General features: G+C 60.9%; 1 protein-coding gene across 2 annotated transcripts in view; it reads right to left on the bottom strand.

The window, feature by feature from the left end:
- The window catches only part of GNAO1 (G protein subunit alpha o1), a 159,098-nt gene that overhangs the window by 7,076 nt on the left and 127,153 nt on the right, over positions 1–24,869 (bottom strand). The window contains exons 4-8 of one of the 2 annotated variants that reach the window (XM_012755945.2): positions 19,429–19,589; positions 14,277–14,405; positions 12,301–12,430; positions 8,322–8,475; positions 1,921–6,315 (exon numbers count right to left, since the gene is read on the bottom strand). In XM_012755945.2, the coding sequence (XP_012611399.1) occupies positions 6,128–6,315; positions 8,322–8,475; positions 12,301–12,430; positions 14,277–14,405; positions 19,429–19,589 (762 nt within the window). In that variant the 3' untranslated portion in view covers positions 1,921–6,127. Of the gene's footprint in view, positions 1–1,920; positions 6,316–8,321; positions 8,476–12,300; positions 12,431–14,276; positions 14,406–19,428; positions 19,590–24,869 lie in introns of those variants that run through there. The other variant, XM_012755944.3, reaches the window with a different exon arrangement.

Here is a 24,869-nt window from a genome sequence, read left to right as displayed (position 1 = left end):
GCCGAGCGAATTGCTGCGTCAACTGCCACCGCCGTCCCTGTCTGAGCAGGAGGGTCGGAGATGCAGTGACACCCAGCAGCCGGCACTATACCTGCCTAGTGTCATTCAGCCTCGTCGACGCCTGGGGGACACTGAGGTGGCACAGCTGGCACCCTAACGTGCAGAGACTTGCACCAGCTCTGGGCCACATCTAGAAGTTACTACCAGGTTTCTCCGGGTCGGTATCAGCGTCTCGAGTGGGAGCATCAAGGAGTAACGAGGAAGAGACTGGGGCACCCCACTCGTCTCTGGCTCGTCCTCCCCTCAGTAACGTCCCCCCCTGCATTATGACACCAGCCCTGGCAAGGGTATCAGCCCCAAACCCTGTCCTTACTGGCTGAGGCTGGCAGCGGAGGGGTGGTCTGAGTTCTCAGTCTCCCCCCAGGAGCGCCCAGACTGCGGCATGGCGCTGTGCCCCTCTGGGACCTGCAGCAAACGGCACTGTCCTTTCATTCTGCTAAACAAATGCAGCGAACGCGTGTGACCCCAGCACGTTCTCACCCTCCGCCAGAACGCCTCACTCTCCGGGAAAGTCTCCCGGCGTCTGCACCGTCCCACCCAGGGAGGAGCAAGACTCGCTGGCCCCGTGCGTGCGGTCTCAGCAGAGTCTGCTCAGGGCAGGGCATTGGGAGGTTTCCCGGCGGCCCGTGAACCCGCGTGCGGGGCTGGAGCTGTGCACACTCAGGCTCACTGGACCGCATCTGGGGGCGGCACGCTGAGGCTCGGACACCCGAGGACTCAGTGGGCACCACAGAGGCGCCTCGCCCTGTAGCTCTCAACAAAGAGCTGAAAACCCGCAGCCAGAGGCAAGTTCCCAACTCGACTGCACATCTGTCCCGGACGCTGCTTTGGTCTACACACGCTGGGGGACACGCTGGGGACATATGGCCTGGGCACCCCCAGGGCCACGTGGGAATCAGAGGGGCTGCCAGCGGGACTCGAGCTGAGAGTGGGGACTGTGCCCCTTTGATACGTGGGAGGGGCTGAAGGTCTCTTCTTCAACAGGCCGTGGGGCTTAGGCTTGGAGGAAGAAACCCGGCCAGCTCACTCAGGCTCCTCGGGTCCACCTGCCAAGGCTTGCCCCGCCCCCAGCGTCCGGTGCCCTAGCACACGCTCACTCCTTCCCGCCAGCGCCACTGGCGCATGCAAGGCCCTCCGCTGGGGGCCACAGGATGGAGGAGTGACAGGTCAGGCTCCTGCTCTCTGAGAGCTCACAGTCTAGTCGGGGAGAGAACGCACGCACATTAAGAAGGTCTGCGGTCCCAGGAGTGACGCAGAGCAGAGAGGTCCAGGGAGCAGAGGACATGCACAGCCAGACCTGGGTTTTGGGGTAGAGGGCCTTGGAGGGAGCCCGGAAAGAAAGGCTGATCCCAGGGACTTGGGGAGGGCACTGAGGAGGGGAGATAGATGCTGCAGGGCAGGGAGGGGACGCACCGAGACCCCCGCTGTGCCCCCCAGGCCTGACTGCCACCCCCCACTGAGCAGAACCCGTCACCAGGAGTCAGAGAACAGCTCGTCCTTACAAGCTTCCCCGGAGGAAGCAGACTCGAGAGCACTCCAAACGGAACCACCATCACGTGAGCAAAGAGAACGAAGCCAGGGGTCACAGCCAGCCAGCAGCCACCTGCCCCTGCCTGTGACCCCATCCCGCGGAGCCACTGGGAACCCTCCCCAGGCCGTCTCCCCCAAGTCCTCCACCTGCCCCAGACTTCAGGGGAGCCCAGGAGCAGCAGGCAGCGGTGCTGGCGCGGCCTGGCTGGCAGCAGCGCTGAGGCCAGCACCAAGCACCCGGGACAGGAAGGTGCTTGGCACGGGACAGCGCTCCTGCCCGGCGGCACTCCTGACAGGCGGCCAGTTGCCCTGGTCCTCCTGCCCGAGGCACGGCTGTGCCCGCTCTGCCAGGCTGCCTGCCATCCGCCGACCAGGGCAGGGCACGAGGACATGCGTCGTGCGGGTGTGCCTGGCAGAAGCTCCCTGGGCACCGACACAACACATCACGCTCACGCTAGGAAAAGCTGGCACTTTTTATTAACGGTAGGTGACTAATAAATACATTACGGCAGCCAATAAATTATTACAATAACTAGAGATTTATTAAACCAACAAGTCACTTCTCTTACAAAATGACAGTTAATATGGGTGGGTGGCGGCGGCGGGTGGAGAGGGGACCACTGTACCTAAGAGCGAAGGCTCCGCTAAGGAGGGTGTGGGCGGGAGGGGCGCGGGGGGCAGTGGGGGTGGGGGCCAGGCCAGCAGGGTAGAGGAGAGCAGGGGTGAAGGGCCCGCTGCTGAGAGCTGGGAGGGCAGACACGGGGCGTGTGGCGGGCAGGGGAGGGAGACGCCCCAGGCACGGCCGTGGGCTCTGCTGGGAGGGGCTGTGTGTTTACGCTGGTGGTCTTGGCGCTGGGCCTGGGATGACAGCTCCCCTTCCAGAGGGAGCCCCTCTCAACGAGGGGTCCGTCCTGCCCCTTCCTTGACAGGGGCCGTCAGCTGGCTGGAGCGGGGTGTGTCCGGAGGCTCCAGCCCACTCTCCGGGCAGGGGGATCAGGGCTCTTCTTGCAGAGGAGGGGCAGCCCGACCACAGACCCCGTCACAGCAGGTCAGGCCTTGGCCCTGTTCCCTGCGCTGCTGGGACCCCTCACTCTGTCGGCTTGTGGCCTGACCGGGGAACTGGCTGGAGGGGTGACTGTTTTCAGCACCCCAGACCGGACCTCTGGTGGCCATGATGCCAGAGCCTCGGGTCCGGAGCCTGAGGACTACCTGAAGGCTTCCAGAGACTCCGAAAAGAGCAGAGGCAGCGGAAGGGGCTCTGCGCCCAGACTTCCCAAAAAGGGGGCGTGCAGGCCACCACGCGGTCTGGAGGAAAGGGACTGAGGGTTCACTGAGAACCCTCCTGGGCTGTGTGGATTTACTTGCCAAGGGTGTTGAAGAGGGCGCTAGGTCAGAACAAGAAAGAAAGGGGGAGGTGAGGAAGGATGCGGGCTAGAGATAAGGAAGGACTTCCAGAGAGAGCCCCCGGCTCTAACCGTGAGCCGTGCTGGGTGGGAGCTGGGGCTGCTCTCCCCTGCAGGACTCACTGGCCGAGGGAAGGGCTTGGGTGAAACCGGCTTGCAGAGAAGATGGCCTGTTTATGGGGCTGAGCGGTGGGGACTTGGGGCTGCTCCTGTCCCTGGGGACACTCGGGGAAGCCCAGTACAGTACCCAGAGAGCAGGGCCCTCCAGTTCCCACAGTGGGGTGTGGAGCTGGGCTGGGGAGGGCCCAGGAGCAGAGGCACCTTCTGCACCAGGTGTGGTGGGCTCCTGCCTGGGTGTGCCCACTAGCCCCGGTGGGAGTGCACAGCCACAGACAGGCCCCAGGCTCTGCTGGGCCCAGCGGGGAGAGGAAGGGACAGGGCAGCGGGCACCTAGGGTCTGCACGGAGCCCAGAATGCCAAAGCTGTCGGCGGGGCCCACACTGTGTTCTCTGCTCAGGGCTGGACAGACCCCACGCCCTCCTCAGGCCAGAGTCCAGCTGAGCCTTGGGCCTCGGGCACCCCTCACCCCTCCAGTCAGGCCAGAGAGCCTTGGGGACCTCCGTCAGTGCTCAGAGGGAAGGATGAGACCTGGCTCGTACGACGGCCATGGTGCAGGGCACGGAGCGTGCCCACAGGCATACACGTTTGGCATAGGCACTTCCTAGAAGTCACTTTCCCCTTGGCCTGCTAAGTTGGAGCCATGCCGAGAGCTGCCCATGGCCCCATGGCAGCACACGCGGGCCACTGTGGGCAAGACACCCCCACGTCTGTTCACTTGCATTTCCCCACGTCCACATTCACGACGGAGCCGAAACCTGCCTGTCACCCTCAGTCGTCCTCCCCTGGTGGAGCTGCCAGCGATGACAGAGACGGGAGACGCGCACGGGGAGACAGTTTCTCCCTGGATACCTCGGAAGGACAAGGACCCCGGCAGGCCGGTGGGAGGCAAGAGGCAGAGAGCCACGCACGTCTGGGGGAGGGAGGCAGCCTGGGGCCAGGGGTGGGACGGCCCGAGCACCTGCTCCCCACCCTGGTTCCACAGAGGGGTCTGCGGTCCTGAGCCCAGCCCTGAGCCCAGCCCGGGGCTCTCTGGCCACTGTCCCCCTGTGGTTTGAGGGGCGGCTGGCAGAGGTGGAGAGCTCTGGGGCTGGAGGGCCGGTGGCCCACTGGCAGGTGATGGCCTTAGAGGTGGGGTTTGGCCTTGGCCTCTTGCCAGCTGCTCTGAGTTGGGGTCACAGTCTGGAGCAGCATTAGGGGCATGGCTGCCTCAGCCAGGGCGGTGATGCTGGAAACGGCTGCTGTCGGCAATGTGGGCAAATGGCTTGGCTGGCCCTGGCCGCCCATGGCAGGACATGGACACTTTCTGCCACGTCCCAGCACCTGGTACCAGTTCCAAAACACCATAGGTGAGCAAACAAAAGTGGATTTGGGCTGGCAGGGCAGCTCCTGCAGCCTGGCTGCTACAGGCAGCAGCAGGATGGCCAGACCAGGGAGGGGCTCCTGGAGGCACCGTCCCTGTAGGCATTTGGCACCAGGGAGGGTCCCCTGGATCTCCCATGCACCACCCAGAGCTCTGTACCTGTTGGGGCCAACAAGCCCGAGCTGTTGGCACAAGCTCTTCCTGGCTCTGGGGCAGTCCAGAGGGCTGCACGTGCGAGCCCAGGGGCCTGCCCGGCCAGGGACTGAGCAGGGCCCAGAGTGGCGGCCGGGGGAACGGAGGGCTGGAGGAGGGAGGCAGAGGCCTCTCAAGGCGCGGGCTGGGTCCCCAGGCACAGCCTGCCACGAGCACACAGGCCGGCCTGGGCACCTCGGAGTGAGAGGGGTGTGTCGATTACCCAAGGCCAGCTAGGACCGGGGTCACAGAGGATACCCCACCCCTTTCTGCTCAGGGGTCTCTGCAGTGAAGCCCCTCTAAGGGGTCCTAGGACTCTCCCCCTAAAGTGGGGGGCAGGGGGGCGTGTTTGAGTCTGACTGGGCCCTTCACAGCTCACCCAGGCGATTGGTCCCATCCACCCGCTCCCTCTGCCCCCAGGGGCTGGGGGGACACCAAATGCTGCAGACAAACTCCCCGATTTCCTCACCAAGATGAGCGAAGCAGGGCACTGGCCGCAGGGGCCTGCTCCACAGACCCCACCCGGGGCCGCCCCAGCTACAGAACCCCTAAACCAAAGCCCTCAGCCTGCGCCTGCGGGCTTGAAATGAATTCACTGTGAATCAGATAAAGCACGTCTACGCACACCTTGGGGCGGCTGCCTGAGCCCAGGGCAGCTGGAGAAAGCAGACGGGTCATCTTTGGGCCTGCAAGGCCCAGGCGGAGGCCCCAGGCCAGGCAACGCAGAGCTGCCCCCACAGCCCCTCGCCGGCACCCCCTCCTCTCCCGAACCTCTGTCCCAGCCGCGCGCTCAGCCCTCCTGCCACCCTGCCCGCTGCCTTTGGGATAAGGCGGCTTCAGAAGCATCTCCAGGCCTAGGCAGGGCAATGGCCGCGGAAGGGCACACAGAGAAGGAGGGGCTGAGCCCCAGGGGGAGGGAGGAGCAAGGCACTCGCCCAGGCCCGAGCCGCAGACGCACAGGAAGTTTGCTTGGTTCTGGAGCTGCCCTGGACCAGAGACCCCAGGCAAAGCTGGGGGATGGCCCCTACTGCCTCCGACCTGCCAGCACCCTGCCACGGGGCTGTCCTGCCACCCCCGATGACAGGAGGACACTCCAAGACTTCAAGAGAGTCATTAAGTGCAGGCTGTGCCCCTCCTGGACAAACGGCGGCCCTCCTCCCTTCCCGGCCTCTAAATGCAACACGTGGCGGCAGTGACAGCGGAGGCCACAGAGGCTCGAGTCTCCTGGCCTCCTGGGCTGCGCTCAGCACCCCAGCCCTGCCCCCGCGTTACCCCGGGTTCTGATGTCGCGGGCCTGGGGTGGGGCAGGTGGAGGACACTCCCCGCCCCTTGCTGCCAGCCTCTGGGGTGTTCTTCCTCAAGTGCAAGGAGTGGTCTGAGGGTGGCGGAGCTCTGGTTCCGGGGGTGGGGGGGGCAGCAGGCGGGGCAGGGCGGTGGGTGCCAGGCAGGGCGGCCGGGGCTCTCAGTAGAGGCCACAGCCCCGCAGGTTTTTGGCGATGATGACGTCCGTCACGGCGTCAAAGACAAACTGGATGTTGTTGGTGTCCGTGGCGCAGGTGACGTGGGTGTAGACCTCCTTGTGGGCCGACTTGTTCTTGCTCTCGTACTGGGCCTGGATGTAAGCCACGGCTTCCGTGAAGGCGCTGGGCCCTGCGGGACAAACAGGCAGCGAGCCGGTGAGCGAGGCCTGAGGCCCGCCTGGCGCAACAGCCCCAGCCCTGCCCGCACGTCCACCCCGCGCGGGCCTCTCCGAGGCGACAAGAAAGGAAAAACCTGATGGGGTGGGGCAGGCTGACCAGCCATATCCACAGCGGGTCACGCATTCAGTCACCGGTTCCAGTCCAGTGTAAAAATCACGGAAGGAAGGAACAAGATATCAAGTCTTCCCACGTGTCACCTGTATTAAGGGTGAGTGCTATTTAGTGACACTTCTGTTTCCCTCTCATGTGTGCAAACTTTACGTCTTACCACGGGGTCACGTGGAAAGAGGTTGGAAAGCACTGGTCTCCTGCAGTGGCCCTGGCTGAGGCCGCCCTGGCTGGGCCCCCTCCTGCTGTGAACCTGCAGAGCAGCCCTGAGGCCGGGCCGGGAGGGAGGACCAGTCTGTGAGCGCCTCCCGCTTCAGGCGGTCACTCTGGGGGAAGAACTGCCTGGCTTGGCCACCTGCTGCCTTCGTCTGCGTGCACCAGATTGCTCTGGTGCCCAGGTAGGCTCAGGGAGAGGGGAGTGCACGAGAGAAGCTGCTGGTTTGGAGGGAGCAGGAGAGCGGGACCCAGGCTTTGCACGGAAGCCCCACAGCCTCCAGGAATCTGGACCCAGCACAGGGAGAGCTGAGATGGCCCATGCAGGGAGTGGCAGGGTGGGGAGCTGGAATGGCATGCCCAGAGGGGCTGGGCCATCTGAAGCACATGCGCGCAGGCCACCAGGCCTGGCCTCGAGGGTCTAGCAGACCACAGCTCTTTGCCAAATCTGGGCTGGAGGGGAGGGGAGTGTCCCTGGGACTGCAGCAAACTACTCAGACCCCTTGGTCAGTGGTACCCTCCTTCCCCACCCCAGCCCCAAGCTGGCCTTGGTGACTGACCCACCCTGCCTGTTCCACTGCCCCACAGGCCACAAGCCCAGGTCACTCGGATGAGAGCCGCAGGCCCCCAGCTATGGCTAGGGAGAAAGCTGGCTGCAGGGGTGAGGGGGATCCAGCCCTGACCACCTCTGGCTAGACACGCCCGGGACCAGGCCTGTGGGGCAGTTGGCCTGATCCTGAGCGGGGAGGAAGGGAAGACAGGGGGTGGGGAGAGCTATGACGCCTGCCTGCCCCAAGCCCACTCTCAGGGAAGTGGAGTCAGCCCGAGGCCTTCCCTGGCAACCACAGGCCCGCCCTGCGGGGACCATCTGCACCTGCTCTGTGCTCTCTGGGCCTGAGGGCAGACCAGGCTGAGGACAGCCCCGTCGCCTCTGGCCAGGGCCTGACCATCTCCAGATAGCTGATGGGCTCTGGGCTATGGCCCTGCAGCTCCTCAGGGGCCCCGGTCAGTCTGTCCTCCTGCCCGCCCGCCCTCCCCATGGTCAGGGTCGGGTAAACCCCGACAGCGCTGGCCTCTTGTCCACCGCACTTCTACAGGGCAGCCAGGGCTCTGCTGCTTGCGAAGCTCTGTCATCTGAATCTTGTGGCAACCCTGGGTGGGAGGTGCTGTTGGGATGCTGCTGAGTTAGTCACGCTCCCAGCAGCAGCAGCAAACGCACAGCAAGTACCACGACACGCCGGGCCCCACGCTCAGGTCTGCATGCGCATCCGCTCATCCTCATGGCAAAATGCGAGGGAGGCCACCAAGTCACAGCGACCCCCCCATCTCACAGATGTGGAAACTGAGGCTCAGAGAGGTCACATGATCTGCCTGGGCTGCTAGGGTATGAACCTTGGGCTGCCTGACCCAAGCTCCTGCTCATCACCCCTCGGCAACTCAGTGTCCCCCTCAGAGACAGCATCTGTTTAAGGACGGCCCCGCGGCGGCCAGGGGCAGAGCCAGGCTCCAGCCCTGCTCCCCTTGGTGGGAAGCCCTCGCCATCCACAGTCCGGGCGCGGGGGGCCTATTCCGCGCTGGATTCCGAGGGGCACCGCGGGCGGGCTGCGGGACCCCTGTCCTGGGGCGGGTCTCTACCTGTGTATTCAGGAAAGCAGATGGTCAGCGGGGACTTCTTGATCTTCTCCTCGAAGATGTCCTTCTTGTTAAGAAACAGGATGATGGACGTGTCCGTGAACCACTTGTTGTTGCAGATGCTGTCGAAGAGCTTCAGGGATTCGTGCATGCGGTTCTGCAACAGAGCGGAGGGGCGAGTGAGGGGTGGCAGCGTCCAGGGCCCTGCCCACCGCGGCCAATGACACAGCGGGACAAGCCAAGGGAAGGTCCACCGGTGCGGCTGAACGCAGCCTGGGACGGAGACGGGAGGATCCGGGGACAAACAGGAGACGGCCCTGCTTCATTCCACACGCAGGCAGGGTGGGGCAGAGCAGGGCGGGGGTGGGAGGATGCTGCCCCCTTCCAGAGCTGGCCCGGGCGGGGGCTGTGAGGTCACTGGAGAGGCTCCAGTGCATGGAGAGGACATGCACCATGCATGTTGAGGGCAGGGGCCGCAACCACCACCGAACAGGTCTACACGGAACCGCGGGTCATGCAGATTTCTCTACCGGGGCGTCATTCGGTTTCGACAGCAAGGTTGGGAGGGTGCACGCATTCAGTTGGGAAACATTAACCGAGGACTTAGAGATCCTCGAATTAATCCCGAGTTGGAAGCAGATGCCAGGGGGACAGCGTCTCGGGGGTGATCTTGCTGTGGCCTTGGTGTGGTTGGGCGTTTTGGTTGGCTGGCTGAGCCATGGCTGGGGCCGGGGAGGCTCTAGGAGAACTGGTTGATGGGGCTGGTTTCTCAGCAGGGGGCCAGAAGAAGCCCAAGATGAAACACAGCAAAAGAGATTAAAACAGAGAGGAAGATAAGAGGGAAAGAGAGAGGAAAAAATTGAAAAATTGGTTCAACCAGTCTCGGGCCAGGACATCCGGGCCAGTCCGCGCGGCGGCCCCCCCATGCAGGCTGGTGGCGGCCGAGGCCGTCCGGGGCCCGCGGCCTGCGCGGCTGGAGATGAAGGCCGGCGTGGCGAGGACGAGCCTGAGCCGAGTGCGGGCGCAGGGGCGGGCTGGGCAGGCGTCACAGCAAAGTCACCAGCGGCACCCTGAGAACCTGCTGCTTTCAACTCTTAGCTGATGGACTCGATCAGAGGGAGGTGCTTCATACCTGCCCGGCTCGGAGGGTCTCTCAGAATCTGCCCATGCTTTTGGCCTTGGTTTGGCAAGGTAAGGCCCTGCAGGCGGTGGCGGCGGCAGTGATGGTGAGAAGTTGTGGCAGCCTGAGGCCTGGCTGGGCGGTGCTGAGAGCAGGAACGAGACCAGGACCGGGCCCTCGGGGTCCCGGGGTGCGGCAGACAGGGTGGCCAGATGGCAGGCGGCAGCCATTAGCTCCGGGGACCTCTTGGCCTAGCTTCAGGAGCTGCCGGCAGACACTGTGGTCTCGGGCAGCCCCAGCTCTCACCCCAGGCCAGGGAGGGACGCACAGGGCTGACCAGAAAGACCAGCTGAGGACAAGGCCTGGGTCCCCAGGGCCTCGCTCCTGCCCCCCTGGGGCAGAGCACCCATCCTGCAACCTGCCCTCTAGCCCGGCGGCCGGACGCAGTGGTGGCAGCTGCCTCTTACGGAGCGGAGGCTCCCAGGTGCAGCCACGCTTACAGCCCTCAGCCCCGAGGTCCTCACACTGCCCGCAAGGCCTGCCTACCATCATCACCACTCACAGAGGCGGAGGTGGAGGCCCGGGCAGGCGGGGCGATGGCCCACGATCGCACACAGCTGGCCGGCGTGGCCCAGTAGACCCTGGGCGAGATCTGTCCGGTTCCCCAGCTGTCCACGTCTGCACACGCCCCCCCCCCAACACGGTGGCCACTTAATCCTACGGCAGCGATGTTGATCGTGCTGCCACCAGGCAATGGGCTTCGAAGGTTGCCAGTTTGGGGGGAGGGAAGGACCCTAAGGAAGAACCCATCCTGACTGTGGCCCATGTGCTGTGGCTTTGTCCAGGCCCTTTGCTCCAGCCTAGCAGACCAGGGCTGGGGGCAAGTGCTCCGGGGGGAGAGCCCTGCGGGGCAGCCAGGGCCGGCCAGCCGGGATAGGAAGGGCAGACTGGAAGGCCACCCAGTGCGAGGCCAGTCCCAGGCTCAGCCCCTACACTCACTGGAACCCTGCCCCTGCCCTCAGGGTCAGGACCAGGCCTACTCTTTGACCCAACGAGAACGACGACAGCTGAAACCCAACTCAGGGCACAGCGGGGCCTGCACGAGGAAGAGCGAGGTGGCAAGCTGGCGCAGGGCACGGGGTTCACCCACCCGCCCATCAGCCCAAAGCCCCCAACTCTGCATAAGCCCCTCAGGGCGGCGGCTCCTCCTCCCCATAGCAGTGGCCCTACAGCCCACACGCCAGAGCTCACCCGTCCCCACAGCAGCCCTGGGGGCCAGCAGGGCAGGGCTGATGAGGAAGCTGAGACCCAGAGAGGAGACAGGCTTTGCTCAAGGCCCAGCACGGCGACAAGTGCACCTCAAACCCTCGGAGCCGACCCCGAGAGGCTCGTGGCGAAGGTCTGTGTGTTCCAGATGGAAGGTGATGACAGACGCCAGGGTGTGACACACAGCCCACAATTCCTGCTCCTGGGAGCGCTGGGGCTTGTCTCTGGTGACCCAGTGGGCCACGCGCAGGGACTGGCCTCCCCTGCAGGCTCTGCGGACAGGCCCACAGGCTGGCAGGTTGCAGCCCAGACAGGGGCTGCTCAGGGCACCCACCAACCACCGTACAACCGCCAGCTCGGCGCTGCTGTGCCAGAAACGGCTCCAAAGTGCTGCACGTGGATCATCTCGTTCCACTGCCAACAACCTCCACAAGGCAGGTACTATTATTATCTCCTTTTCACAGAAAATAGTAACTGAGGCAGAAAGGGTGCTGCCTAAATTCGGCAGCAAACCAGTGAGTAGCAGAGCCAGGACTAGGCCCAGAAGAAGGCTGCGCCTCTTGCAGATGACTGTCCCCCTCTGAAGCCAGTCCAGCAGGTCTCAGTGGCCAAAGCTAGAGCCCCAGGCTGCAGGACGAATGCAATGTACACACAGAGGTGGGAGCCTGGCCTGGTGTCCTGCAAACAAGGGGCTCAGTGCCATGACTCGCTTACCAGCATTCCTTATCTCTGCTGCCCTTCCCGGCCCACCAGGCCCTCCATGGCTCCTGCAGCACCCCTGGCCCCCCACACGGCTCCTGCAGCATCTTGGCCCCCAACGCATGGTTCCTGCAGTACCCCTGACCCCCCACACGGCTCCCGTAGCATCTTGGCCCCCAACGCATGGTTCCTGCAGCACCCCTGGCCCCCCACACGGCTCCTGTAGTGTCTTGCCCCCCAGTGCATGGTTCCTCCAGCACCCCTGCCTCCCAATACGGCTCCTGTAGCATCTCGGCCCCCAACACATGGTTCCTGTAGCACCCCTGGCCCCCCACACGGCTCCTGTAGCGTCTTGCCCCCCAATGCACAGTTTCTGCAGCACCCCTGGCCCCCAATACGGGTCCTGTAGCATCTTGGCCCCCCGCACGGCTCCTGCAGCACCTGAGCCTGGTACTCCAGGGAGGGCTGTCAAGGCTAAGACTGCTATTTCTGTTGCACGTACATTCTTGCTTGGTTGCACCCTGGTTTGTTAGGGATTTGCTTAATTTTGTCCTGGCCTCTATGACACAGAGCCTCCGTGACTCTGCTGAGTTTACTTTAGTAAACTTACTGCCCAAACCCAAATTCTGCAGAGCCGTTTGTGATCAGTTTGCACATGGGCTCTGAGCTGGGCGGCCCCGGCCCCCTTTGCTGTGCTGGCATCACGAGGCGTCTGCCTCTGCAAAGTGCAGTCAGGGGAGCGAGCCAGCACGGCCTGCCTACGGTGGGAGCCCCAGCTGCTGCAGCTGGTTGGATCCCAGAGCTGCCAGGGACAACTAAAGCCCAGGTTCTGGCCAGCCTGTTCTTCGGCCAGCCCCTCTGCACTGCCTCCTGTCCAGGGGGCCCGGAGACACTCACCGTGGTTTCATCTTCGTGGAGCACCTGGTCATAGCCGCTGAGCGCGACACAGAAAATGATGGCCGTGACGTCCTCGAAGCAGTGGATCCACTTCTTGCGTTCAGATCGCTGGCCCCCGACGTCGAACAGCCTGCGGGAACAGAGAGGCTGGTGGCGCAGGGTCCAGGCGGGTGGGGGTGCCTGGTGGTCAGGCTGTGAGTGTGCCCTGCAGGGCAGGAGGACAGGGCTGCGTGGTGCTTGCAGCCTTGTGGGGAGCCCTGGCTCCAGGTGCTGGCAGACGGACAGCCGGGCCACTGCCATCCCCGGTGCAGGGGCAGCCTTCACCGTCCCGAGACCCTGCTGTGCTCACACGTAGTGACTCAAAGACCTGTCCTTGCGGCTGACGCGTTTTACTAAGAGGGTGCACCTGAGCTGGCCCCCCAAGCAACTCCCCTGAGAGGTCCCCCTATCGTGGCACATTCACATTCTGGTCCTTTCTGGCATGTTCTCTGGGCAAACTCCAAGTCAGCCTGGGAGGGAGGCCGGCAGGAACTGTCACCTATTATGTGGATGGTTGAAGCGAGCCACCAAGGGGCTGAGGACGTGCCCAAGCTCCTGGTGAGAGCCCGGCCGTGGTGGTGCTGGGATCTGACCCAGGTCTGGCCGAAGACAAAGCTGGTGCTGTCACCTCTGCCCTGTCCGCCCTCCCAGCACAGCCTGACCTCTCCTCCCCTCAGACTCCACCCACCAGGGGCCACGAGGGCCGTGGGCGAGACTGCGGGCAGGTGGAACTTATCTCCTGGAAGAAGTCAGCCTCCCACCCCAACCCCCTGAGCGAGGAGCCCTGCAGCCTCCCAGACCCAGAAGCCTGTTGGCAGGGGCTGTGCCCTGACCCAGTGTGGACAGGACCCCTGGTCCCCCCAGACAGAAGAGAATAGCTGCAGGCAGAGATTAGAGTGGGCTTGGAGCAAAGAAACAGGTCTGTCCTATCACCACCTCCTGTGGGTCCTGCCGTCTCGGCTGAATTGCAGGGGTGGTGGCCCAGGGCCTCTGGGCCACTCCAGAATGCTTGCTCTCTGCTTTCTGAGGGCTGAGCCGAGGTCCCCGTTCTGTACTCCTGACGGGTGAGCAGGAGGGACTGAGAGGCCCATAAGACAAGGGAGGCCTCGAGGTTCCCGGCCCCAGCGTGGCTCCCAGAGCCCCACAGAGGGTGGCCTGCTGGGCCTAGGAACCTGGATACAGCGCCTCGGCCCCCTGAGTCTCACAGGAGTGGGCAGGGCTGGGGACATGGGAGGCAAGGAGTGTTAGAATCCAGACCCACCCTGGGCAGGGCAGAGGGCCAGGAAACAGGGCCTTACTCTGGCCACGAGCCTGAGCTCCCTGCCCTCACCTCCCTCCTGGCCTCTCTTCCTGCTGAGACCTAGAAGCCACATCTGGAAGGCTGGGCCGGAGCTCCCAGGCCTCAGAGCACGGAGGTTACTCCAGGTGGGGACACAGCCCTCCGGCAGGGCTGGAGAAACCGGCCTTACTGCTCAGGCCCCTGTTCAGAGGCCCTCACAGCCCTGGCTTCTGGCCGTGCCTGGGAAAGCCTCCTTCTCTCAGGCCTCACCCCCACGTGCCCCGGGAGGCCTGGGGCAGCCGCTCTCTCAGCCCTTCCTGCCCCAGACTCCGCGGGTCCTCAGGGTCTCGCAGGCATCGCCTGGCTTCCCCAGCCCCATCCCCCACTCTCCCCACAGGTGGCCCTGGAGGGGCAGCCTGGGTGATCCTTCTCCTCCCCCCCTCAGGAGGCACCTCGGGGACAGGAGGCACCTCGGGGACAGGTCGCCCCTCCTCTGTCCATCCAATCCTCCTGTCCTTACACCGCACATCGGGACCTTCCTCCGGGAAACCTTCCTGCTCACTCCAGCCCCTGAACCTGGCAGCAATGAACACGAAGTGCCTTTGGTATCTCACCACCTGCCCCAGCGCCAGGGCCCGGGCGTGCCCCTGGGCCTCACCTGAAGTGGAGGTTCTTGAATGTGAAGTGGGTTTCTACGATGCCCGTGGTTTTGACCCTGGTTCGGAGGATGTCCTGCTCGGTGGGCTGGTAGTCGGCGGCCCCAATCCGATCCAGGCTGTCCAGGTAGCTGGGGATGGCAACACACAAGGGACCATGGACCGAGGACCCGGGTATTGCTCAGGCCGGGCCACCCACCTGCAGAGTCCCATCTCGGCCAGGGTCCCTCACCGGCTGACTAGGGAAATGACTGTGGCCAGCCAGGGCCAGCGGGGGGTGGGGTCGACCGAGCAAGAGGAGCTTATGGTCCCGGCCTCGCCTCCTGAGACAGCCTCTAACTCAGACCCTCAGAGAGGGGCTACGTTCAGAGCTCCAGCACACTCAGACACGACTGAGCATTTAAATGAGACTACCATAGTTATAATACGATTTTGTATTTCTTCATTTTAAAAATAATAATGGCCAACAGGTAGCTTCTATTCTTTACACGTACAATAGTGTTTCATCCTTAACTTCCCTGAGTTAAATGTACTATTTTACAGATTAGAAAACTGGGGCTCAGAGAAGGTAAGCACCTTGCCCAAGGGCACACAGCTTGACCTGGACACCTGCCTCCAGAGTCCACACTTTTAGAACTCTGTAGTGCTTTGAGAGGACCCCAAGCATGTGCCCACATTTTCCACACTCCACACTTCCTTCTCGTTTACCAAGGGATCTAGTGCATCTTCCTCTTTGATGCTCTTGGAAGGGAGGTTTGGGGGCTCCCCAGCCGCACAGTGGCCAGGCCTCCCTGGGACTCAAGTCTTTGGAATCAGGGCTCTCTCCCCTTGCCACCACTTGCTCTGGGGTCAGACTGGGCCTTTGCACTTCACCTGCCCAGGCCATGAGCCAAGCATGCAGAGAATGCTGCCTGCAAGGGTTATGGATTAGGTTTGAACCTAAAGCCAGGGTGGGACGTGGGAAACCAGGAAGTGGGGAGCTGGGCCAGGCCTGGAGGAAGATTCAGTGATCCATGGGGCCAGCCAGGCCACCCATCTCTGGTGCCAGGATAAACAACATGGGAGGAGCCCCGAGTGTTTGAGCCGGGGTGATGTGGGGACCCAGGTTGTACTTGCTGCAGGACTGGCCGGCTGCATTCACCGCAGCATGAGAGGTGGGCGTGCTGACCAGCTCGTGGACATCCACAGGGCTGGGAAGGGCGAACACCTTTGCCAAAGGCGTTTATGATAAGCCAATAACCTAGGCCTGCCTCCAATCCCTGTGAGAAGGTCCCCTAAGAAAATAAAACAGAAGGGTTGGATTGGTTCTAAGGCTCAAGGGGTAAGCTTGAAGTCGCAGTGCTAGAAATGGACTTTGCTGGGACTCCAGCCTGGGTCTGACTGATTTACCCTAGGCCTGACCGTGTCCCCCGTGGGGTGGTAGGGAGCTAAGGCTACAGGGTGAGCCGTATGCTCCAGCCATCGCGTGGCCTCCTTGTTGGGCCACTGGGTCTGGGCAGGCTGTGGTCTCAGCCCGAGGAGCCCCTCCCAGCCCCTGTGGGCCTGCCCCCGTCCTGGCTCCCACGGCCTCTGCTCACAAGCTGTGCTGGATGCCCCATGCTGTCATCTCCAGCTGGACACCAGGCCTGGGCACCTCTGGTCTTGCCCCTCCTGTACCAGCTAGAGCAAACTTCCTTTAGACAGACAACCCGGCCCTCTGGTGTGTCCCTGTGCTGGCCGAGCCCCACACAGGAGATGGCCGCGGGAGGGCGGCGAGGTGTGGGAGAGGGGTTTATCGTGCTCCAGCCAGCAAAGCCGGATGTGCAGCCACTGCCCAGCCAACCTCCCCACTGCTTGGGGTGCCGGGCAAGGGGCGATGAACAAGATCAACACAGGTGCCACCTTCCCAGGGCCTTTGTCCTAGTGTGTGTGTGTGTGAGACAACAGACAGATGGGTACGATAAGACGTGTCAGCATGTGGTGTCAGAGGAAGAATCAGGTGATTGGGGAGGGAGGCCTGCTGGGGCGGCTATTTGGTGAAAGGTGGCTGGGGAAGGGGTCTGGGACTGTGGAGACAGAGGGGACTGAGCCTTGAGCGGCCCAGCAGAGAAACCGGCAGGTGCAGAAGCCCACCCTGGAGTGGGCAAGGCTGGGGTGGGTGGCCGAGGGAAGAGCGGCAGGTGTTGGAGTGGGGCATGGCACTGTGTGCCCTGGAGGTCACTGTCGGGACTTGGCCTTTTCTGCTGGTGAGTCGGGAGCCCTGGCAGGTTCCTGCCAGAAGTTCTGATACACAGCCGTGCGGCTGTAGTGACAGCCAGCAGCATGGTGGGCAGGGGCGAGGGGCGAGAAGGGGTCAGATGCTGCCTGTGATGCGCAAAAGGAGCCACCTTGCTGAGGTTCAGGTGTGGGTACGACAGGAAGAGCTGTTAAGACGCCCCACCTGCTAGAGTGAGATGCACTTGGCAGGAGAGGAAGGCGTGGCAGAAAGGGCCCCGGGAGTCCCACTGGCACGTACTGACTTAAGGCAGAAGTCGGGGGGGAGGGCAGCGCTGGCGATGGGAGTTTGAGAGTCATCCACATGTAGGAAGAATTTAAAATGAGCGGCTTAGGGAGGTTCACCCACACACCCGGCCTTGACAGGAAGAGGTCCCAGCTCGGGAGCTCCAGGGCCGGGCAGGAGGCAGTGAGGGCATCTGAGAAGGGGGCCAGAGAGGAGGGAGCAGCCAGGAGGAGGGTCACAGGCGCTGAGCAGGAGGTGGTGGTCACTGGTAACCAGAGGACCAAGAGCCTGAAGGAAGTGGCTTCAAGACAGAAGGCCAGGAGGGGAAGGGCTGACAGCCAGCAGGGTCAGTTCAGCGGGGGACTGGATTTGGGAAAAGCCAAAGCTAACCAAGCCATGGAACCCTCTTGCACAGCTCCCGGCTGGATGAGCCCAGGGTTCCCGGGTTTCTGGGAGCTGCCTCAGAGCGACCGTCCAGAGGGGAGAGCCGGCCAAGTTCACAGAGGCTCCCTGCTCAGGAGCCTGGCCACGCGGACCCCACCCTCTGGGCCCTGTCCCTCCACTGGGAAGGGCTGGGCTGAGAGCTACTGGGGATTGGGGCTTCCTGTTTTACATACTGGACCCATGATTTGACTTTGTCCTAGGATGAGCTCTAACTGCTGAAACGCCACCACCACCACCACAACTCTGGGCCAGAAATCGTGTCAGGTCCTCCTGCCCTGACTGCCTGCTTGTCCCCTCTCTTTCCTGCTGTGGGACCTTCTTGCAGAGGACAGGCACAGAAGACCTAACCCCGGATAACAGGAGAGAACGGCAATATTATAAACCTTGAAAGTGGAAAATTTGAAAGGAGGCAGAGAGAGAGAGAGAGGGAGGGAGAGAAGGTGAATTTCCTCAGCTCACTCGGGGGGAGTTGATAAAAACTGACTCAAGTTTCAAGCTTCTTATTTAAACCTATAATATAAAGGTAACCACCGGAAGAACTAAAAATAATCCTGTAACTAGCAAAAATCTGGAGCTGGGGTGGAGAGAGCTGGAAGGAAGGAAGGAAGGAGAGCTGAGTTCCCCGGATTTCACAGTGGGGGTTCTAAGAAGGTCAAGTTTTCCTGGATGTCACTGGGACAAATTAATGGAAATGGGTAAAAGCGGGAGAGGGCAGGTCTGGGGGTGGAAGAGACGATTGCCCCTCTGTGTTGTTCAACATTACTTCTGCAATGCACTCATGGCATAATTAGTGAACTGGGTAAAACTTTAAGGGGAGGATCTGATGAGCCGCCAGCAGGCAGACCTGGGCGGGGGGCAGGGAGAGAAGGGAGGAGGGCCTCTCTGGCCTGCGGCTCTGGGTCTGTGACCGAGCGTGCACAGGAAGCTGCAGACCCCAGCCTCTGGGTCACAGCCTTGCCCACCGAGGAGTCTGTGGGGCTCATCAGGCCGGGGGCCCAGGGAGCCATCACCCGGGACTTGCAGGACCTAGGTCTGTGCCCTGGGGACAGTCTAGGTGTGCAGAAATGGCCTACTCAGGTCCCCAGTTTGTCAGCCACCACCACGGCCAACAGAAGCGTCCATTAGTGAACGCCGTGTGTGGGCCCTAGCCTCCGTTAAGATTAGAGTTTCTTCATCTCGGCACTACTGGTGTTTCGGGCCAGGTGACCTTTGTCTCGCGGGCTGTCCTGTGCACTGTGGGACGTTTAGCAGCATCTCTGGCCTCCACCCACTAGATGCCAGGAGGCCTGCCCTCCTCGCGATAATCAAAAATGCTTCCAGGGCTTCTCAGCCTTGGAGCACGATGGCCCCCGCGGGGAAGCCCTGGTAAGGACCGCTGAATCCAATCGGGTCAGAGCCCTGCGTCCTCAGCTGGCAGGATAAGCCAGGGGCTCCTCGCTGGCAGCTCCCACTAAATGCAGGGGTTCCAGACGCAAAACTGGGTGCGTCTGCTGAGAGCCACGCTGCAGTCCCAGTGTCTCCGTGGCAGAAGACACGACGCTGACCAATACTGCCCGTCCTAGGGCTCTGGAGCCTCCGATCTAGAGGCCAAGGGCACGTAACCAGGGAGGATGTCCTTAGAGACACCTGGAGTGACAAAGCTGCAGAGGGCAGGCCTGTGACCCCTGCCCCTGGTGGCACTTTCTTTGCCGTTCTCCTTCCTGCCCCTTCTAACCGGCTCTGGCTTCTCGCTTCCCTCTTCCCCATCCCCTCCTCTCTTCTCTTCCTTCTCCTGCTCCCCGCTTTCCCCCTTCCTCCCCCTTATTTAGTTACGTCACAGTATTAAAGTATATGCCTAATTATTTACCATGTTGATTGAATGCAGTTACATATTCTTTATTCCTAATTTTGAATACAGAGAAATGGAAATTTTATTATTTCCTCTAAAATAAAATAAAAGGGCACCATTAAAAAAAGGCGGCTACACTGAAAGCCTTAGTGCTGGAGTGCCATGCACTCTTAGAACAAGCGGGTGACAGGGTCCTGTCCTTGGGGCATTCCCGCTCTTTGGCCGTCTCTTGGGCCCCTGCCTTCCCCCGGCCTCCTTCCCTGACACCCACCACCTGCGGCAGAACGCCTCACAGCAGGTGTGGCCTGAGCCACCAAGGCCTCCTTGCTCCACCAATACCTGTGCCCCTTCGGGCGCCCTGCCACCGCCCTGCCCCCAGCCTCCCTCCCCGAGGGACACTCACTATTTGGCAGAGTCGTTGAGCTGATACTCCCGAGACCGGTTGAAGCACTCTTGGATTCCTGAGTCACCCCAGAGCCGCATCATGGCGGAAAGCAGCTCTGCAGAGAAGGGCTCGGTGTCTTCCATCCGGCTCACCACGTCACACACCATCTTGGCGTCGGCCTGTGAGGAGAGATGGGTGGGGGCTGTGAGGCTGCAGGGGACAGAGCCCCCTGGCCGGGACTGTGGTAAGGGCGCCACCAGGGCGGCAGGTTGACGGCTGAAGCCACAGCCTGCTCAGGAGGAGGCGCCACTATCTGCGTGCATGGCGGCTTCCTGGGGCCTGCGGGCTTTCTGTCACCTGGGAGTCCTAGCGCAGGAGTTTCAAGCCATGGCCCAGGGAGCCCTGGAGCATCCCGTGGGCAGAGGGGGAGAGCGGGCCGGGCTCTGTGCTCCACCTTCCAGCTAACCAGCAGCTCTGCTTTCATCTATTTTAAAAATGGGGTTTTGTACAGTATTTTGTTTGGGAAAAAAATCTTAAAAATTAATGTTTTTGGCTAGAGTTGTAATTTGCTACACTTCTTACCCAAGGTGGAGCAGTCGCTGGAACCGGGCTGTATCAGGGAGTGGCCGTTGGGCTGAGAATCGGGTGAGCAGAGGTACAGTGGAGCTAACTGCACCTTAGGGCGGGCAGCGGGGGGCTGGCTGTCAACCGAGTGCAGAGGGTGACAATCCCTCGTGCCAATATTCAATCTCAAGAACTGAGGCTCTTGGATCGCCCAAAGCTAAAACTTAATTTTACTGATTTTTATTTGTCTGTGACCTGTGTTCTACCTTCCTCTGGGTGCAGGCGAAGCCCAGGTCACACAAGGGAAGGGTGGAGGGGAAATGATGACCTTGGGCGCTCCCTCCTTCTCTGCCTCCTCCCCCTGCTCATCTGAGTGGGTGTAGCTGAACTTGCTCCAGGCGCACAGTGTAGGCTGGGACTCAGCCGGAACCGCAGAAAAAGTACCAGTACCGCATGATTAACAAGTTTCTCCCCTCCCCTGTCCTGGATACCAAACAGGGCTCACCTGTTTTCAAAGACTACGATCAAATACACATAGCATCATAGCACATAGACCAGGAGTGCGGTGGTCTCTGAAGACTCAGAGGCTCTTGGAGGAGTCCCAGGACTGCACACCACGACCTTGCACTTGCAAGTAGCACTTTACAGTTTACAAAGGACTCTCACATGCCCACACACACCCTGCTTCCTCAGAGCGCCACATCCCTGCATGGGGGACCTACGTCCCTGAGCCTGATGCTCTACCCTGCCTCATACCCAACCCTTGGCCCTGCATTCACCTTCATGATGCAAAAAGAGATATAAACTTAACAAATGATATATTTTTAAAATAAAATTAATTTTGACCAAAGAAAGTACAGCTGACCTTTGAATAATACAGGTTTAAACTGTGCAGATCCGCTTAGACACAGATTTTTTTTTTCAGTAAATACAGCTGGCCCTTCGTATCTGTGGGTTCTGCACGCGCAACCAAAGGTAGATTAAAAACACAGTATTCTCGGGATGCGCAAACCACGGATATGGGGGGGCCAGCTTTCCATACGCCCCCTGTGGGACTTGAGTAGGCTTGGATACCCTCCACCACGAGAGGGAGAACATGCTTCCTGTCTCCTTGGCTTTGGGCACAGCCACAGGACTTGCTGTGGCCCACAGTGTGTGTTTGTCTGTCCTCGTGGGCCTACCGCTGCCACGAACATGCCCGAGCACTCTCGTTTACCCAGGAAGAGGACCTGGGACGCACAGTGCAGAGCTGAACCGGGATCTCTGGTCCTCAGCTACACCAAGCGGCTCGGTTGCGGGGAGGTCTGTGGTGGCAACAGCTAACACAGTAGTTGCTGTTAAGTATTATCACCCCCAGTTTATAGGTGGGGAAACTGAGAGCCACGGAGAGGAAGGTGCTCACCTAAAGTCACAGATGGTGAGTGGCAGGGCTGGGACTCAAGATTAGGAGCCCTCCGACTCCAGGGCCAGCCTCTGTGGCCAGAGCCCGGTGTGCTGAGAGCAGTCACTGACCACGGCAAACGGTACCTGGGGGAGGGTCCAGACCAAGCGTGACGTGGCGTCACCCAGAAAGGTCTGCGCTCCATCTGAGACGATCGCTGCTTCTAATGTCTACCTGAGGGCAGGTGGGGGGAAGCGGTGCTGTCTCCAGCCCATTCATACCCTCACTGCCCCCGTGCGCCGACTGGCCTCCCGCTTCTGCCTAAGGAGCTCTCTGCTCCTGGTGCGTGGCGGGCTGCACCATCTGGGAGTCAGCGCCCAGGACACACAGTTGGCAGGCAAATACCTGGGCGGCCCTGCCCTCCTGGGAGACAATTCTGGGACAGGCTCCACACTGTCTCTCAGAGGATCCCCTGGGGATGGAGCCCACCCACAAACTCACTCTGCTGGGCTCCCTCCCCACTGGCCCCGGGCTTCCTGCAGTGACCTCCCAAATAAATTCCTGGTCTCACCGGATCTTTGTATTGATCCTTGTCTCAGGTCAGTTTCTAGAGGGACCCAAAGCAGGATGACAGGCACCTGTCTAAGCCCAGGCAACACCCCCCCCCCATTTGCTCACTCTTCACACGCTTCTCTGGCTGGCAGGATTTTGCTCAGATCACTCTCCTGACTAAAGAGCAAGGTGACCACCACCCAAGAGGCCCCCCTGTCCCTGCCAGTATCCCAGGACTCCCCGAGAACACGTCTCCCATGTGACCACTGCCCACTGCGCCTCAGTGCGTGCTCCTGCTGCTTGGCACGCATGGGTCCCAGCGACAGGGTGGGGGCGCCCTGCACCCTCGTGCCCCAAAGCCCACAGTCCTGCAGACACCTGTGGTCTTCCCCTGGGATTTTTCAAGTGGGGCCAGCTTAAGAGGCTATGTCCCCAGAGTCACTGGCATCACCAAGACCTGTGTCCCCCAACCTATGGAGAAGCCTCTCAGAATAGAGCTAGCAGAAAGAAGCAGGAAAGTGTCGAGGTGCTTGGGTCCCTGAGGCTGGGTCCCCTCACCCTCTCTGAGGTTGGTTTCTGCCACTCCTACACACCAAGGCCTGACACCAGGTCTCAGAGTAGACACGCAGCTAGAAGAGGTGGGTGCATGGAGCTGGAGAGGGCACAGGGCCAGAGTGGGCCCCAGTGAGTCCTCGTGGGCTGGGCTGTTGGGCCCCTCCTCCAGCGCCTTGCCCCTGGTTTCAGCCTGCACAAATCCTCGAACCCAGGGTGACACTGAGCCCCTCCTGGGGGCTGGGAGTGGGATGTGCCAGGCCTACCATCTCCCTGACCTCCTGGGATCTCGAGAATTGGAATATTTTATTCATTAATGCAATTACTATTGCTAGACATTACTCTGCTGCAAGCCCTTTCAACCCCCAACTCTCCAATTAGGCCAGAGGAGAGAGAGACGGCCCAGCCCAGGCGCGTGGCTCAGGGAGTGGGTGGGAGGCACTGGAAATCTGCCGGTGTCCTTTGGGATGAGTGACACAAAGGAAACAAGTCAGCACCTGGAAGGTTTGTGGCCAACTTAAGGTTCTGCACAAAAGGTACATGGGGCCAAAGCCTTACTGGAGACGTTTCCAGAACGGAGCTGTCTGGCTAAGTAGCTATGTACGTGTCAGAGCCTGTCCACTGCACAAGGTTGATGGGAAAGTTCTGGCAGTGGTGCCCCCTCCCCACTGCCTGCCCTGGGAAGGAGGTGACAACTGGCATGGAGGTCGAAAGTCCGAGCCACCTGCTACCCCAGACCCAGCTCGCCAGGGGCCCTGTCCCAAAGACCCCCGACATGGAGGCTGCCCACCAAGGAGGCCTGGCCTCTGGAGTTCAGGGCTGGGATGGGTGGCAGTGACCTGGAAAGCTAGGACTGGGCCTGGGCCTTGGGTGCCCCAGGCAGACAGTGATGACTCAGGGGGGCGGGTGGGTGGGCAAGGGTGGCACTTCCACCTGGGGCTAAAAACAGTACAAGGCCTGTGAGTCTGGGACCTGCAGCTGATCCTGCCTGGCCCACCTTGGGGGATCTCGGTGTGTTTTCCCATCTGAGGAATTCGGGTGTGGACCTGGCCAGAGTTTTCCAAACTTCCTCCTTTGGGCGCCACCTTCATGGAGCAGGCAGGGCTGGCAAGACTCCTCCAATCTGAGCACCCTGGAGCCAAGACCCACTCGAGAGGGTGTGATTTATAAACTGTGGGCCCCCCAAAACCCACTTTGTCTTCCGATCTTTGTTCGTCCATGCATGACCTGGAATTTTATGAATCCCATCCCAGGGGGATGTATCCCACCGTTTGGGGACCGCCAATTCCCTGGGATTCTCCAGTGGACAGCCCAGGGGTGTGGGGCCTTCCCCCACAACTTCGCATCCTCAGGGTGTTGGGGGTGGGGTCAGGCGTGGGGTCCTGAGCTGGCAGCACCCCCGCCCCCATCCTTCCTGCTCTCTCCTGACTTCCCCACCTGCCCATCTGCTCAAAGCCAAAGACCAGGAGTCCTGCCTGACTTTGCCTCTTCCCTCGCATGCCCAGCGCCCTGTCACTTCTCCTCATCTCCTCTGTCACCCTGAGTCCAAGCCACTGCTGTCTGTCTCCTAGCCGTCCTTAGTCCCCTCTCAAGGGCTCCCCGCCTCGGTCTTGCTTCTCTCCAGTCTGTTCCCTCCCCAGCAGGAGACTGTTAGTTCCCTCTTAGCACCAATTCCCCCGTTCTCCTTTAGAAAAAGATCCCCAGATTTTTAGCTGGGTACACTGACATCAGCAAAAAGACCATATTTCCTAATTTTGCATGCAGGTAGGTGTGACCACGTGACAAGTTCTGCACAATGAGAGGTAAGCTGAAATGCTGTGAGGTCTCTGGAGAAATCATTTTAATGGCAAGGGGAACCCTTTATCTCTCTCTCCCTTCTTCCTACTGCTTAGAACTTGGATGTGATGGCTGGAGCTCTAGCAGCAAAGTTGGATCATGAAGACAAGGTCTGGTGGAACAGTGGACAGTGGAACAGTGATCTAGAAACCTGTCCCTCACCTTTATTCTGGCCTTCTTAGGCCCTGAGCAAAGAACCTGGCCAGACTGTGCAGCACTTTTAACTTGCTGTAATAAATAGATGTGGTTTTAAGTTGTAAAAATAAATAAATAAATAAATAAAAACCCATCCTTGACAAGACTCCATACTATCTAGAGTCATACTAACACGATTTTAGGTGGTTTTTTTTAACACTTAAAATAAATTTCTACCTTATTTAAGCCACTATTTTTAGGGTCTTTGGTTTTCAGTCAAACCTAATCCCAATGGATACAATAATTTTCTCTGTTTAAACTATTTCAATAGCTTCCCATCATTCCAGAATTCCAAACTCCTTACTGTGGCCTACAAACCCCCTGCATAAACCCCTGTCCTAATATCCTCCCACTTTCCCCTCTCAAGGGACCCCAGCCA

The sequence above is a fragment of the Microcebus murinus genome, chromosome 20 (genome assembly GCF_040939455.1).
Source record: "Microcebus murinus isolate Inina chromosome 20, M.murinus_Inina_mat1.0, whole genome shotgun sequence".
NCBI lineage: Eukaryota > Metazoa > Chordata > Mammalia > Primates > Cheirogaleidae > Microcebus > Microcebus murinus.
Note: the sequence above shows the minus strand (reverse complement) of the source record. Positions and strands in the feature narration are given on the sequence as shown.